Consider the following 17,159-nt stretch of genomic DNA (forward strand, 5'->3'; position numbering starts at 1 on the left):
TGGCAGCCAGCCAGGCTCATTAACAGCAACCCAGAGACTTGCGGAGGTCCTTCTAAGAATCTGATTTCATGAGTCACGCTCCATGGGCACACCCCAAATTTCTGTTTGTTTTGGAAAACTCAGTTACCCTTTACAAAGAATAACTCCTATAAATGATAATGAGATTAATTAAAGCTACGTGTGCAAAAGCAATTAACTTATTACTGATGCTATCAGCAGATGTTGTCAACTAATAAATCTGTCAGTTGGCAAGTGAAGAAAGGTGGCATGCTTTCAAACGTAAATATAAAATGTTTAAGGAAGAAAAACTGGTAGGCATAACCGCACGCAATTGTACTGGTTGCATTTCAAATGTCCTGGTCGCACTGATGCATATGCTTGACATGACAGGCAGCACCAGGAAGGAAAGGGAGAGGGCCTGGAAGGAGGAGGGTGCAGCCCCAGATGGGCAGCTGGAGTGAACTGGGAGACAAAGGCAGGATTTATTTCAGAGGCAGGGCCCACAGAACACTCATGGATAGGTGGGATGTTGAGGGAACAGGCAGAAATCCAAGAGAAGGACTTAGATTTTTTACTTGAGCAACTGAGTAACTGGAAGAACATTTGGTAAGAACTGAGGGACTGGGGGAGGAACAGGAATATCAAGAGTTCTGTGTAGGACATGTTAAGTTGAAGGTGCTTACAGGACAGCCAGATGAAGTGTCAGGTGTGCAGTCAAAGATACAGGTCTGGAGCAGCACATCCTAAGTCACCTCCTGCACCAACACAGAACTTCCGGGCCACTCACTTGAGCTCTCCCAAATAGTTTCCAAGTGTCATTATGTTAATAACCTATGAGCTTGAACACCAGATTCAAACCCCACTGCATGGCTTTTAAAGACCATCTCAAGGGCTTGACACTCCGGGGAGCCAACTAACGATGCCTGGTCCTACCGTCAACCTCCACCCTATTTTTTATAGCAAATATTTCTACCTGTCTTAAGGCAGGGTCCTGCCCCACTCCCAGGCCCCTTTAGATCCCCCAATATTCCTCCTCCCTGAACCAAAACCCTCATCATCTTCCAGCATGGGTGGGGCCTCCATTCTTGTTTCTGCTCCCCTGAGCAGAAGCAAGTTTCTCCCAACTTGACCTGATCCTCCTCCTAAGTACCAGTCACTGCTTTGTTTCTGGAATGAGAGAAAAAGACAGAGTGAGAGAGACAATCCAGAACTCTTGCTCACTCACAGCTGGGCTGGGCATCTGGGAGGATGGCTGTGTCCATGGGAACCCGGGAAAAGCCACACCCTTGGCACCCTGGTCGCCCACCTGTCTCCCTGGCAGATTCCCCACTGCTCTCTTGCACCCTCTACCAGGGCTAACCAGCCTGCTCACTCTCCCCAGCATGTCTTCCCACGCCCACTCTCTAATTATTACATTCCCTTCACATGAACTGCCCTTCTCTCCCAATCACCACATGTTCACTTCCCACCCAGCTGTCAAAGTCTGGCTCAACCTCATTCTTGAAAAGGAAAAAACAAACAAACAAAAAATCTATGATGGATTAAGAACACACTTCATTCCAGGAACATGCTTATCTCCTCTAACTCTCACAACAACCACAGCAGGTAGGTATTATCTCACCCATCTCTCAGGTGAGAAAACAGGCTCAACGAGTGCAGGAGGACACAGCAAGTCAGTGACAAAGCTGAAATTCAAGCCCAAGCCTGTTGGCACCAACGTCTGTACCCTTGATAGCTACCTCACTTACCACCAAATCCAGTAGCCTCAGGCCTGGCTGCACACTGGGATCACCTGGTGCCCAGACCACGTCTTAGACCAGTCATACAGAATCTCTTGGGCTGGGATCCTCCACGGTACATTTTAAGGGTCCCCAGGTGAGTCCACTGTGGACCCAGAATTGAGAACCACTACCCTATACCATCTCCTTCTTCATCCCTTCTAAGGTATCTCTTGCTCGCTGTGAACTCCCATACCACTTTGTTCAATCATCCAATCATTCATTCATTGAGTCAGTTAGTCAGGAGCTACTCACTAGTCCCCTGCCAGGTCCTAGTCATGACATAGGGCTCTGGGGACCAACAAGAAGCGGGACCCATGCCTCCTGCTCTCATGGAGCTTGCCCTGCAGTAGAGGAAGCAGTCAGTGAGATGTAGCAAATGTGAAATGTGCACGGATGGGAAAAGCAAAACTTTAAAAGTTTCAGGACAAAATACGCAAGAAATCTTTGCAACTTTGGGACAGGAAGGAACAACATTCCTTACACATGACACCAAAGGAATCAACCATAAATAAAAAGGTGATCAATTTGACCTCATTTAAATGTTAAGCTTTTTTCATTGAGAGACACCATTAAAAATTAAAAATACATGCCACAAACTGGGATACAATATTTACAACACTTATGTCTCACAAAGGATTAGTTTTCAGAATATATAAAGAACCCCCGGCCAGGTGTGGTGGCTCACACTGGAATCTCAACACTTTGGGAGGCCAGCAGATCACATGAGGTCAGGAGTTCAAGACCAGCCTGGCCAACATGGCAAAACCTCATCTCTACTAAAAATACAAAAATTAGCCAGGCATGGTGGCGGGTGCCTGTAATCTCAGCTACTCAGGAAACTGAGGCAGGAGAATCACTTGAGCCCAGAAAACAGAAGTTGCAGTGAACCAAGCTCACGTCACTGTAAGCCTCAGTGACAGAGTAAGACTCTGTCAAAAAAACAAAAACAAAAACAAAAACTCCTACAAATAAATAAGAAAAAAAATAGCCCAGCAGGAAAAAGTATATACATTTCATAAAAGAATAAATACATTCTCTCAGTTTTCTAACATAGATTTTTTAAGAGTAAATACAAACGGCTAGGAAACATTTTTTTGAATGCCCAACCTCATTAAAAATTATAGAAGTGAAAATTAAGCCACAATAAGATACCATTTTATACCAAATACAGTGTCAACACTTTACAAGTCTGACCTCACCAAGTGTTACCGGAAGTGTGCACTGATGTGGCTGCTGAGATACTGATGGTGGGTGTGTAACTGTACTACAAACAATTGCAATAAAATATAATAAATATACAATAGGTGGAGCAGGAAGTGACCTACAACCATATAGCAGGTGGGGCAGGAAAAAGCCTATGAAAGCTGACATCTAAGGGATAAGTTCCAGTTACCCAGCTGAAGGGAAGGAGGGTGTTTCAGGTAGAGGAAGGATAAGCATGACCTATTCAAGGCCAGTGAAAGAAGCATGCAACGGCCAAGTCAGGAGAACCTGAAATTGTGTCAAAGAGCTTGGATGCAAAGAGCCGTGGGAGACTATTGGAGGTTTTAAGCAGGGATATAACATTCATTCATGCATGCAATAAAAGGTCACTGGCACCTGCCATGGGCCAGGGCTCGGGCTCTACATGATTGCATCTGTTTTGGAAATATCACCCTGGCTGTGAGATGAAGAACAGGTAGGAGGGTCACAAAACTTGAAGCAGAGAGACTGTTGAGGAGGTAAGCTGTTTTTGTGTGGACTGTGGCAATCACAGAGGCAGAGGATATAAATGCACAGAGACACAAGGCATGTGGGAGGCAGAAGGAATCAAATATGATGAGTGATCAGATGTGGGGTTAGAGTGGTGAGTGAGAAGACAGACTCAAGGTGACATGCCCAGATATCTGAGTGGATGGTAAGACATTCATGGACTAGGAATTGAGGAGGAGGGTGGGGAATGGATAATACGTGCAGTTTAGAAGGGGCAGACAAAAGAAGATTATACAGGAGACTGAGAGAGGAATAGACAAAGGAATCCCAGTGCAGTATTATAGAAACTGGGGTGGGAGGGGGTTGTAGTTTAAGAAGGAAAGAAAATTGTCAAATAGTATGAAATGCTGCAGAGAAACTCACGGATTTTTTTTAAGCTGAGAATTATTCATTGACTATGGGAATAAGAATAGCTTTTATGAAAGAAATTTTGATTAAGTAGTAGGAAGAAGCAAAATTGTTGAGGGCTGATGAGTGGGAAGAGAAGGAAGTGAAGGCACTCTTTCAAGAGAAACAAAGCAGCAAGTGAGGAGAATACTAATAAGGAGGTACTGCCTTCACCATTTTGTTTTGCTTTAGATAAGCAAGACTTGAGTGGGTCTGGTGAGGAGAAACAAGTAGAGTACAAAGTTAAAGGAGAGATAGACAGAGATAGAGACAGGGACAGAGAGAGAGACACAGACAGAGCACAAAAGAGCAAGGTCCCTGAGAACACAGGCCTTCTGTTTAAACCCCAGCCAGATGTATTGCAATTCAATTCCAACACTAACCACCCAGAGTCTGTGTAGACTCTACAAGTTAAAGAGCATGGTCCCCAACAAAACTGTTCCTACGTCAGATGCCAGGCACACTTCAGGGGTCCCCAAGCCACTCATATTTTTTGAATGACTGCCATAAGTTCAAAAATTCCCACAATTCTCTCAGATTCAATAACTGGGTATAACAACTCATAGAACTCAAGAAAATGCTATCATTATTATTACAATTTTATTATAAAGGATACAAATCAGAAGGACCAGCCAAATGATGAGACACATAGAGAGAGGACTAGTAAAAAACACAAGAGTTTCTGCGTCCTACCTTCAAGGAATCAGGATGCACCACCCTCCCAGCACATCAAGTGCTCACCAACCAGGAAGTTCCTCTGAGCTCCAACGTCCAGAGATTTTTAGGGAGGATTCATTACATAGGTATCATTGATTAAATCATTGGCCATGTACTTGAACTCAATCTCCAGTGTCCCTCTTCTCCCTAGAGGTCTGGAGGGTTGGCTAATATCATGTGGCTCAAAGCCCCAACTCTAATTACCTTCTTGGTCTTTTCAGGGACTAGACCCCATCCTGAAGCTATCTACAGGCCCTGCCATGAGTTAGCTCATTAACATAACAAGGACACTTATATTACTCAGAAAATTCCAACAGTTTCAGAAGCTCCATGTCAGGAACCTGGAACATAGATCAAATTCTTTTTTTTTTGGAGACAGGGTCTTGCTGTGTTGCCCAGGCTGGAGTGCAATGACAGATCACAGCTTAATGCAGCTTCAACTTCCCAGGCTTAAGTGACCCTTCCACCTTAATCTTCCAAGTATCTGGGACCACAGAAAACGGCTAATTATCCTGGCTGATTTTTAAACGTTTTTTTTTTTTTGTAGGGACGGGATCGCCTTGTGTTGCCAAGGTTGGTCTCAAACTCCTGGGTTCAAGCGATCATTCTGCCCTGGCCTCTGTGATGGTTAATATTGATTGTCAACTTGATTGGATTGAAGGATACAAAGTATGGTTTTTGGGTGTGTCTGTGAGGGTGTTGCCAAAGGAGATTATATTTGAGTCGGTGGACTGGGAAAGTCCACCCTTTCCCAGTGGACTGGGAGACTCACCCTCAATCCAGGTAAACACAATCTAATCAGCTGCCAGTGCGGTCAGAATAAAAGGAGGCAGAAGAACATGGAAACACTAGACTGGCTTAGTCTTCCAGCCTACATCTTTCTCCCATGCTGAATACTTCCTACCCTCGAACATCAGCCTCCAAGTTCTTCAGTTTTTGGACTCTTGGACCTTCAACCACAGATTGAAGACTGCACTGTTGGCTTCCCTATTTTTGAGGTTTTGGGACTCAGACTGGCTTCCTTGCTCCTCAGCTTGCAGATGGCCAATTGTGGGACTTTAACTTGTGATCATGTGAGTCAATATTCCTTAATAAACTCAGATATATATATATATCAGATATATATATATATATCCTATTGTATATTATATACAGATATATAATATCCTATTATATACAGGTATATATATATATGTATCAGATTTTATATATATGTGTATCTCATATATATATATCATATATATATCATATATATATATCATATATATATATGATATATATGATATATATATATCTCCTATTGGTCCTATCCCTCTTGAGAATCCTGACTAATACAGCCTCCCAAAATGCTGAGATCACAGGAGTGAGCACAGCCACCATGTCCAGCCCCAAATTCTTAATTATACAACAATGGGTCCAGAGATCAGGGCCAGGGTAGGATGCAGCAGTAAGACAACAGATGGTGGATGGGGACACATGTTGGAAGTGTGGCAGGACATGGCTGAGGGAGCTCATAGGATGGTGTCTATTTTCATGACTGAGTGTGAGGAACAGCATAAGGTCAAGATTTCAGGTCAATGGTGAGTTTTTTAAATGGTTGCTGTGAACCCCAAAAATCTGACACAGGTCTCAGTTAATTTAGAAAGTTTATTTTGACAAGGTTGAGAACACCCACCCACTCATGACAAGAGCATCAGGAGGTCCTGACCACATGTGCCCAAGGTAGTCAGAGCACAGCTTGGTTTTATATATTTTAGGGAGACATGAGTCATCAATCGATATATGTAAGATGTAGACTGGTTCTGCCTAGAAAGGCGGGACAACTTGAAGCAGGGAGGGGGCTTCCATGTCACAGGTAGGTGAGAGACAAACAGTTGCATTCTTTGAGTTTCCGATTATCCTTTCCAAAGGAGGCAATCACATGTGCATTTATCTCAGTGAGCAGAGGGATGACTTTGAATAGAAAGACAGGCAGGTTTGCCCTAAGAAGTTCCCAGCTTGACTTTTTCCTTTAGCTTTGTGATATGGAGGCCCCAAGATTTATTTTCCTTTCACATTTCCCCACTTTTCTTTTTTAAAATCTTTTAGAGAAAGCATTTTAGAAGAAAATGAGTCTCTGGCCCCAGGTTTCATCTGATTGCTGAAGGCTAGGATGGTTTATTCCTAGACAGGTAGGTTCTGAGTTATTAGGAAAGTTCATTTTTAGCAGGTTGTGAAATTTCATGTCCTATGAAGAAAAAATAGGGGGAGGAAGGGAGGAAAACAACAACAAACAAAAGAACAATCTGTAAAATTGATATAGGCCACATTCCTCTGAAGTCTATACATCAGTAAGCACATATGAAAGTGGCTTATGTATGTAAATAGGTTGCCGTTATTTTCTTCTGAAGTTTAAGTTGTCTAGCTTCAGTTTGCAGGGCTTTACAAAAGCATAGCTTAGTTTTCAGTGACTCTCAATTAGGAAAACTTGGGGTGGGAAAGAAGAAAAAAGAATTGAAAACATTATTTTAAAGACCTATAGCCAAGAAAAATTAAAATTCAATCCAAACTGTAGAAAATAATAAAAATTGAAAAACATTAAGCAAGACTAGAATCTATCAACAAGTGTACTATAGTTTAATGAAACATAATTTTTCTCTCTCCAGTTTCCCATTTTTACTAGACAAATCATGGTAGGACTGATTTGCTTTATTATACTTGACCTGTTTATTTTTATACAGTGCAGCAAGAATAACTAGTTTTTCATGGACTTTTAAATTGGCTTTGATGTAACTTTGTTCCATAGAAGGAATCTCAGATAAGACTTTTGTAAAGCTGAGCCCAGCCATGGATTTGTATCATCAAAATACCTATGAGTTGGGTGAATTCCTCTCCTCTTGAGGTTCCAAGATAAACTTTGGGCTCCTGGGCCTGTCAGAGTGACATTCTTTAATTACCAGAGGTCAGGAACCCTGTACAGGGACTGGGTAGATAAGATATGAGGCCAGTTTTCCTAAGGGGCTTTTATTGGCTCCACAAGTCAAGTTTGATTCCTTAAAGTAAAGACAGCATTGCAGTCAAAGCCTTGGTAAAATAACCAGTTTGTCCAACTGTGTTCTGTTACAAATGAAAACAGATTCTTATTGTACTTATGTAAATAACTATATTGCCATAAGTTAAGAATACTCAAAAATTGTTTCCAAATATATATAGAGAGAAACAAATATGCTCCAAATTGTGTTCACAGGAGTATACTTAATTGTTAAAAGCTGTCAATAGCTCAACAGAAAAATTTCCTTGCCTCTGAAAAACAAAACAAAGGATCAACAACGTTTTAAGAAAAAAAGTCAAAAAGATTACTTCAGCATTCTTTTAGTTCCATCTATGAAGCTAATTCCTGTTCTGCTTGATATTCATGAATATTTCAGCACTCTATGAATCCTGAAAGTTTTTCCTCTATTCTGATGTCACAGTCTCCAAAGCTATCAGAAGCCTGCATTCAAGAGCACCCATAGAGTTTTATAGCTGATTATAAAACCACCTTCTAAAAAGGACCAAAGCAAGACAACAATTGTCTGTGGATGACAAAAAGTTTTAGGGCAACCATAGTCAAAGACACACTTGATGAGGAAATTTGTTACCTCCATGGCACACAATAATTTACCATAACAATTATAATTATTACTGATAATGTACACCAAGTCATATCAGAATTATAGGAGTTTCCCATAATTTTGGAACCCATACCAATAACATATTTATACAAATACAGCCCAAACAAAACCAAACACTATTTCATATTTGACAATGCTTCCTGTAAAATTTGTATACCAAATAAGCCACATTATGTTATTTTTTTTTTTGGACTTTAGGGAACCTAGTATCTTAAAGGATTCATTAGGTCAGAAAAAGACATAATTTGTAGTTTGATTTTGGAAAGTTTGTCAAATTTGAAAGGTTTAAAACACTTGATGACAGGTCATTGTAAAATAAGTCATTCATTTGACCAAAGTGATAACTCAAGGACTTTTTTTTTTTTTAAAAAGGTGAAAGCCTTCATTCTTTGAGAGAGGAGACTTCATTTTCCAAACAATAAGCCCTAATAAAAACAGCATGAAGCCAATTAAATTTGTTTTCCAAAATTGTATTAACAATCTATGAAATTTTTATCTTGACCATAGCTATAACTTCCAGAAGCCTTTTATAACCTCTATAACCTTTATTAAAGAGTAGGTTAATGCTTCAAGAAAATCTTGTTAATCTCATACAGGACCCATATGCTGATCTTGCATCAGTGTGGCTTTGACATTAATGATTATGATTAATTTATAGAGAAATTGAACTTATTTTATCTCTCAAAATTGACCCTTACAATCTCACACAGCCACCTCTTCCACTATAGTCCCTGGGCCTTGAGTTGAATAGATTTAATTTCTGGCTCTGTGTTTCAAGAATGCAGTTTATTTTGATTGGCATCTCCTACCGGTCCTGAAGATGAGCCTTTAATTGCTCTCAGTATTTAAGATTTAGCAGGACTTGTCCTTTTAAGACCCAGGAGTCAAGCCCTATAACTCAATGTCACAAGGACTTTAAAAGCACATACATAAAGATATGTGGATGTAATAATCATAATTTTTTAAAAATTTTATTAATCTCAGTGTTTTCTAAGCAAACCAAAACTTAATAATAATGGCATAGAAATTATTTCAGCAAAACATAAAATCTGTTAAGCCAGTTACCAAAAGGCAAAAGAAAAGACTTTCTGCAATGCACAGAATATTATGTTGGAAGAAAACATTTCCTTTAGACCTTTAAGAAAACATTGTTAGCATCAGGACACAACAAACAGAATCTGAGGGAAAACAACGTATATGAGCTGAAGGGAGTTGAAGGAGGGCATTACTATTTCCCACCCTTTTAAAGAGGAGAGAAAACCTAAAACAGTGAGATGCAATAAAAGCTGAACTTTGGGTTAAAAAAAATTCTTAAGTCTCTTATAATTTATTAAGAGTGAATCAACCCCATAAGAAAATTTCATTGTTCTAACCAATTTTTTTAATGTATAAGTAGTTTTTTAACATCAACCCAATCTCTAGAAAGACCATTATAATTTCCGTATAATTATAGACAACTTGATCATATAAAAGTTTTTTTAAATAAATCCTCTTATTGTGACTTACACAGACTATTCATGACATGCCTGGACTTTCTGGTTTGTCGTGAACATCCTTTTCTTTCCTTCTTTTTTTTTTTTTTTTAAATTTTACTTTAAGTTCTGGGACACATGTGAAGAACATGCAGGTTTATTACATAGGTGTACATGTGCTGTGGTGGTTTGCTGCACCCATTAACCCATCATCTATATTAGGTATTTTTCCTAATGTTATCCCTCCCCTTGCCCCCCACCTCCTGACAGGCCCTGGTGTGTGACATTCCCCTCCCTGTGTCCATGTGTTCTCATTGTTCAACTCCCACTTATGAGTGAGAACATGCAGTGTTTAGTTTTCTGTTTCTGTGTTAGTTTGCTGAGAATGATGGCTTCCCGCTTCATCCATGTCCCTGCAAAGGACATGAACTCATTCTTTTTTATGGCTGCATAGTATTCCATGGTGTATACGTGCCACATTTTTTTACCCAGTCTATCATTGGTGGGCATTAGGGTTGGTTCCAAGTCTTTGCTATTGTGAATAGTGCTGCAATAAACATACATGTGCATGTGTCTTTATAGTAGAATGATTTCTAATCCTTTGGGTATATACCCAGTAATGGGATTGCTGGGTCAAATGGTATTTCTGGTTCCAGATCCTTGAGGAATTGCCACACTGTCTTCCACAATGGTTGAACTAATTGACACTCCCACCAACAGTGTAAAAGCATTCCTATTTCTCCACATCCTCTCCAGCATCTGTTATTTCCTGACTTTTTAATAATCACCATTCTAACTGGCATGAGATGGTATCTCATTGTGGTTTCAATTTGCATTTCTCTAATGACCAGTGATGATGAGCTTTTTTTCATATGTTTGTTGGCCACATAAATGTCTTCTTTTGAGAAGTGTCTGTTCATATCTTTTGCCCACTTTTTGATGGGGTTTTTTTTTTCTTGCAAATTTGTTTAAATTCCTTGTAGATTCTGGATATTAGCCCTTTGTCAGATGGATAGATTGAAAAAATTTTCTCCTATTCTGTAGGTTGCCTGTTCACTCTCACAATAGTTTCTTTTGCTGTGCAGAAGCTCTTTAGCTTAATTAGATCCCATTTGTCAACTGGCTTTTGTTGCAATTGCTTTTGGTGTTTTAATCATGAAGTCTTTGCTCATTCCTATGTCCTGAATGGTATTGCCTAGGTTTTCTTCTAGGGTTTTTATGGTTTTAGGTCTTATGTTTAAATCCTTTTTTTTTTTTTTTTTTTTTTTTGAGATGGAGTCTCACTCTGTTGCCCAGGCTGGAGTGCAGTGGCGTGATCTCCATTCACTGCAAGCTCCACCTCCTTGTTTCACGCCATTCTCCTGCCTCAGCCTCCCAAGTAGCTGGGACTGCAGACACCCACCACAATGCCCAGCTAATTTTTTGTATTTTTTAGTAGAGACAGTGTTTCACCGTGTTAGCCAGGATGGTCTCCATCTCCTGACCTCATGATCCACCCATCTTGGCCTCCCAAAGTGCTGGGATTACAGGCGTGAGCCACCACGCCCGGCCATGTTTAAATCTTTAATCCATCTTGAGTTAATTTTTGTATAAGTTGTAAGGAAGGGGTCCAATTTCAGTTTTCAGCATATGGCTAACCAGTTTTCCCAACATCACTTATTAAATAGGGAATTATTTCCCCATTCCTTATTTTTGTTAGGTTTGTCAAAGATCAGATGGTTGTAGATGTGTGGTGTTATATCTGAGGACTCTGTTCTGTTCTTTTGGTCTATATATCTGTTTTGGTACCAGTACCATGCTGTTTTGGTTACTGCAGCCTTGTACAATAGTTTGAAGTCAGGTAGCATGATGTCCCCAGCTTTGTTCTTTTTGCTTAGGAATGTCTTGGCTATTAGTTTTTTCTAATTCTATGAAGAAAGTCAATGGTAGCTTGATGGGGATAGCATTGAATCTATAAATTACTTGGGCAGTATGGCCATTTTCACGATATTGACTCTTCCTATCCATGAGCATGGAATGTTTTTCCATTTGTTTGTTTCCTCTCTTATTTCCTTGAGCAATGGTTTGCAGTTCTCCCAGAAGAGGTCTTTCACATCCATTGTAAGTTGTATTCCCAGGTATTTTATTCGCTTTGTAGCAATTGTGAATGGGAGTTCACTCATGATTTGGCTCTCTGTTAGTCTATTATTGGTGTATAGGAATGCCTGTGATTTTTGCACACTGATTTTGTATACTGAGACTTTGCTGAAGTTGCTTATCAGCTTAAGGAGTTTTTGGGCTGAGATGATGGGGTTTTCTAAATATACAATCATGCATCTGCAAACATTTGACAATTTGACTTCCTCTCTTCCTATTTGAATACCCTTTATTTCTTTCTCTTGCTTGATTGCCCTGGCCAGAACTTCCAATACTACATTGAATAGGAGTGGTGAGAGAGGACATCCTTGTCTTGTGCCAGTTCTCAAAGGGAATGCTTCCAGCTTTTGCCCATTCAGTATGATATTGGCTGTGCATTTGTCATAAATAGCTTTGAACATCCCTTTCTTAGCCAGTCACTATATTCTAGCACAAAATTTATCATACAAGATTCTTTCTTACCTAAAAATTATTTCTCTTTAAGCTTTCTTACCAAAAAATACCACTTTATTTCTATAATTTTCTTTACATTTCCCTTATTTCCTTGTTCCTTTTACCTTGTTTTATACATAACTTTTCAATAAACTTTGAATTAGACAAAAATTATTCACCTTTTTAAAAGGACACTTTTTTTTTTAGAAAGAATGGTTTCCTACAATATGCTTTTCTTGGAAAATACCCAAATAATGAAATACTTATTATTTAATTTAACTTTAGATTCTAAATTATGATGAGTTTGTCTACAAATATTTATCCCATTACATTTACCTAATTATTTTATTTTAACTGTTTATCTAGATTATTTATGAAAACTGTGATAGCCATCATTTAAAGTTATGAAACTGCCATCACTGAGACAGTGAAAAAGATCTGACCTAGCTGACTCCATTTTGCTTCTAATCTCCAAGCTGTCCTTGTTCATTCCTGGGCATAGGCTGAACTAACTTTGGGAGGAACTTAGTTTATAGTTTAGCTTTGAAACAAAGATGATAACAGTCCTTTTCCAAAACAAACCTCCTTCCTGCCTGTGGACTAGACTGCCTAAAGCCACAAAGTTAGAAGTTATGGTAATTTTACTAAATAATGCAAGACGTAGCTATTTTCATTAAACCAATATTAATGTCTTATTTATCAAAGATTAAACAAGCAAAGATCATTCTGTTTTGGGCTGGGTTTATAGTTTTGTAACCCCTATGCCAAATTTTGACACCTTATAGTATTTGACAGGGATAAGTATAAAATTGCTTGATTAATAAATCCAAACAAAAATGTATGCTGGGAATGATTTTATTTCAGGGCAGTCATTACTTAATTTTTAAAACTGTTATTTAAAGTTGCAATGTTTTAAATGAACATCACTTAAAGTGGTAATCAACAGAGGTTAGGAGAACATAACAATACTCTTTCTCTTAGAAAATACAGCAAAAATATAATTTTTTACAGTTTTGCTCCCAAACTTTTCTCTGTAGTAACATGCCTTACTCACCTTTACAATAGGTTTGTTCTGAAAATCTTGTAATGTAAACCCTGGGCGTTCTGTGAAGCATTTTTAAAGTTCTAGTTTACACTGACTCTTATTCAAGTGTTTTTAAAAATATATTTAAAAAACTGGCCAGGTGCGGTGGCTCACACTTGTAATCCCAGCACTTTGGGAGGCCGAGGCGGGCAGATCACAAGGTCAGGAGTTTGAGACCAGCCTAGCCAACATAGTGAAACCTCGTCTCTACTAAAAATACAAAAATTAGCTGGGTGTGGTGGCATGCGCCTGTAGTCCCAGCTACTCAGGAGGCTGAGGCAGAAGAATCACTTGAACCTGGGAGGCAGAGGTTGTGGTGAACTGAGTTTGCGCCACTGCACTCCAGCCTGGACGACAGAGCAAGACTCCATCTCAAAATATACATATATATTTGAAAAACTGTTCTTCTTCTCTTTCCAATATTTTTATAATTTCCAAGAGATTTTAAGGATCTCGAGAGAACATTTATTACAGAAATATCTACTACTATTACTAGTCAAGAAAGCAAACTTAGGTAAAGGAAAGACTTAATATTTTGTCCTATATACATCTTAATCATCCTAGTGGTAAAAACTCACATGAAACTTTAAGATACAAAGTGATATGAGAACCTCAACATGGAAAGCTGTCACCATAACTACAAGCAGTGTACAAACATGCTTCTACTTTTACCTACATAAGCTGATATATGTTTAAAATACTAGGTTAACAAAGTTCTTTTAGTAAAGTGACTTATGCAAGCTTAAACTAGCAAGGATTAAGGATAAACCCTTACTAATTAATTGGAAGATCTGTGACATATTGTATACTTCATTTTACAAAATCAGAAATACTTACTTTGAAACAAGACAAGAAGACATGGTCTACCTGTCAAAAAACCACCACTCAGAAATATATTTCATCCACAACACAGGAAAAACATAAAACCATTTAAATTTCACATTGGCACCAAAAAGGTTAACTGCCCGGCCTTCTTGGATTAGAAAAACTAAAGCTGAGTGTTAGGTAGTTTTGCAGGCATTTGAACATGTCTAAGCTTTTAAATCAGTAAAATGCTTTCTAATAATTCTAATTACAAAAGTAATACATACTTATAAAAAATTTCAACAGGGCTGGGTGTGGTGGCTCATGCCTGAAATCCCAGCACTTTGGGAGGCCCAGGTGGGTGGATCACTTGAGGTCAGGAATTACAGACCAGCCTGGCCAACATGGTGGAAACCCCATCTCTACTGAAAATACAAAAATTAGCCAGGCATGGTGATGGGTGCCTGTAATCCCAGCTACACAGGAGGCATGGGAGGCTGAGACAGGAGAATCACTTGAATCCGGGAGGTGGAGGTTGCAGTGAGCCGAGTTCACGCCACTACACTGCAGCCTAGGTGACAAGAGTGAAACTCCATTTAAAAAGAAAAAAAAAAAATTTCAAACAGAACAAAATGAAAAAAATACAGAGTGAAAGGCCCCTATAAAAACCCCTCTGGGGCCCATCCCCCCACCCCCTCAAGTGAAACCACATTTAACACTTGGTGCATATCTTTCCAAACCTTTTGTTCTACACATGTAAAAAACATACATGCTTTGATTTGGCTCAGACTGTACATAGTGTTTTCCCTCTTGCATTTTACACTTAATATATCTTTGACATCTTCCTATGTCAGTGCATGTCGGCTCGGTAATATTCTATCATTAAATACCCTTCCAAAAATGGTAAAATCACTTTAAAAAATCATTCACACAAGTACATATTTACAATTTTAAAAGAAAACAGACAGAATCCCAAAACACAACAACAAACCTCTAAAAATAATCTCTATCTTTCCACCAGCATGGAACAGTTCATTCCTTTTTCACACAAAACGAATTATGTGATTGGAAAGATTAACTCTAATCTCCACATTTATATACAGACCGTTCTATTTGTTAAGCCTATCTGAAAAGAATAAAAAATTCAGATGATTAATTCATTTACACTTAGAAATTAAGCCAATATACTATGAATACACATTGTGATCAGTTATAATATGATGCTTCTTAGTCCAGGGTTTCAATTAAATAACAGTAAAAAAAATTGGATAAATAAGACAGCTAATAACTGAAAAATCCAGAAATTCAAAGATTATATTGCCAACTAAAACACTGCCATTTACATTTTTTTTTCCTACTTGGTAGCAAATGCTAATGGAATTCAATCCTGATTACTTAAAGTCAGCTCACATCACACATTCAATCAGGGTAATAAGAACATAACATGCCTACTATAGCGTTAGATTAAGACACAAAAATTTTGCTTGAAAGTAATGACTGCGTACCACTTGAGACATTTGTCAACCGCTTCAGCACATTGTTTACGAGTGACTGGGTGTCCACAAGGAGTAAAAACGACAGCAATATTTCTATCCATATAGATTTTGCAAAGCTTCTCCTCTTGCAGGTGTCTTAGCTGCTCTTCAGTACTAATCTCTTTCTGCAATGAAGTCTGACTTGATTTGTCTTGTGTACTGTCTTTCTGAGCCTTCACTGGATCTGCAATCAGAACCTCAAGTGATTTATAGTTGCTCCCAGATGTCTGAATTTTTTCCTCCATTATTTTCTTAATGTCCTTGAAACTGAATCCCATTCATATAGCTTCTTGTACCATAGGATTATGGAAGATGGTATCAATTTTTCTAGTTAGTGATGGTGTTTTTTCAGCAGTTCTTACCGGACACTCCTCAAGTGAATGGGATAAATGAATATTGTTTATATATTTTCGTGTCTTCTGTTCTAACAGATATTTACACCCTGGATGCCATTTATCATGTTGTTCCCAAGGGTCTTCACTGGGCTTCCAATCAGTTAGCCCCCCTCCACAGTGAAAGCACTTTACTTTATCACCTTCACCTAAAGCATAAAATCCAGCTCTTGCAAGCTGCTCCTTGTTAACTGAATATATCCACATCCCAAAAGTAATGATCCATGCTTCATAATCTGCCACGGATGGATGAATGGATGGATGGATTGATTTCTTGGAGGATTTGTTGAATTTGGGAAATTCCACGCCAGGACAGCTGGCCCAAACTGCCCCCGACAATCTGCTCGGTACAAGGGGAGGGTCTTGGAGAGGGTGCGGCCCAAGCCCCAATCTGGAAATGCCAACTTGGCTCTGCAGCCGGGCCTTAGCCACTTGGGTCTGGCATCCCCCCATTAGAGCCATGCCGGCTCGGGGTGCTGCCAAGGTCCTGCCACTTCCCCAAGCCAGAAGGGGGCAGCAAGAAAAAACGAAGCCCTCGTACCACCCCCCACCCCACCAACCCTCACCCCACTGCACCCCCACTGGTTCTGTAACCCAGAACCTGCTGGCAATTCTTAAGACATTTCAAATAATTTTAAAGCTAGCTTATTTATTAAAGATTTTACTTAAGTTATATAAACTTGAAAAGGCATTTGACTTGTCTTTTCCTTTTTCCTGATAAGGTATTTGATTCAAACTCTTTTATTGTCTTAAGCCAATTAATTAGAGCTCCTCTATATATTTTCAGTAGTGAAAAACTGTGTACACAACACATAAACACATAGACGTATTAGGCATGCCAATAGAAGTACCTCTTATAGATTCATAGACTTTTTTTTTTCCTACCTTAGACTTTCGAGTTCTTGATAACTTGTTTCACTACTTTGGCAGTTGTCAGCTAAATAGCCCTAAATCTGCATATTAAAGGAAACAACTCTAAGACGAAAATTCAGATAGCAAAATTTACATCTCAAG

General features: G+C 39.0%; 1 protein-coding gene across 1 annotated transcript; it reads right to left on the bottom strand.

Annotated features, from left to right (window-relative positions):
• Positions 1 to 15,677: 15,677 nt before the first annotated feature.
• Positions 15,678 to 16,607, bottom strand: LOC100599879 (baculoviral IAP repeat-containing protein 8). Its single transcript, XM_012512369.1, is given in 1 exon segment — positions 15,678 to 16,607. A coding segment is annotated over 1 exon segment (930 nt).
• Positions 16,608 to 17,159: the final 552 nt, after the last annotated feature.

Source organism: Nomascus leucogenys, chromosome 14 (assembly GCF_006542625.1).
Source record: "Nomascus leucogenys isolate Asia chromosome 14, Asia_NLE_v1, whole genome shotgun sequence".
NCBI classification, from domain to species: domain Eukaryota; kingdom Metazoa; phylum Chordata; class Mammalia; order Primates; family Hylobatidae; genus Nomascus; species Nomascus leucogenys.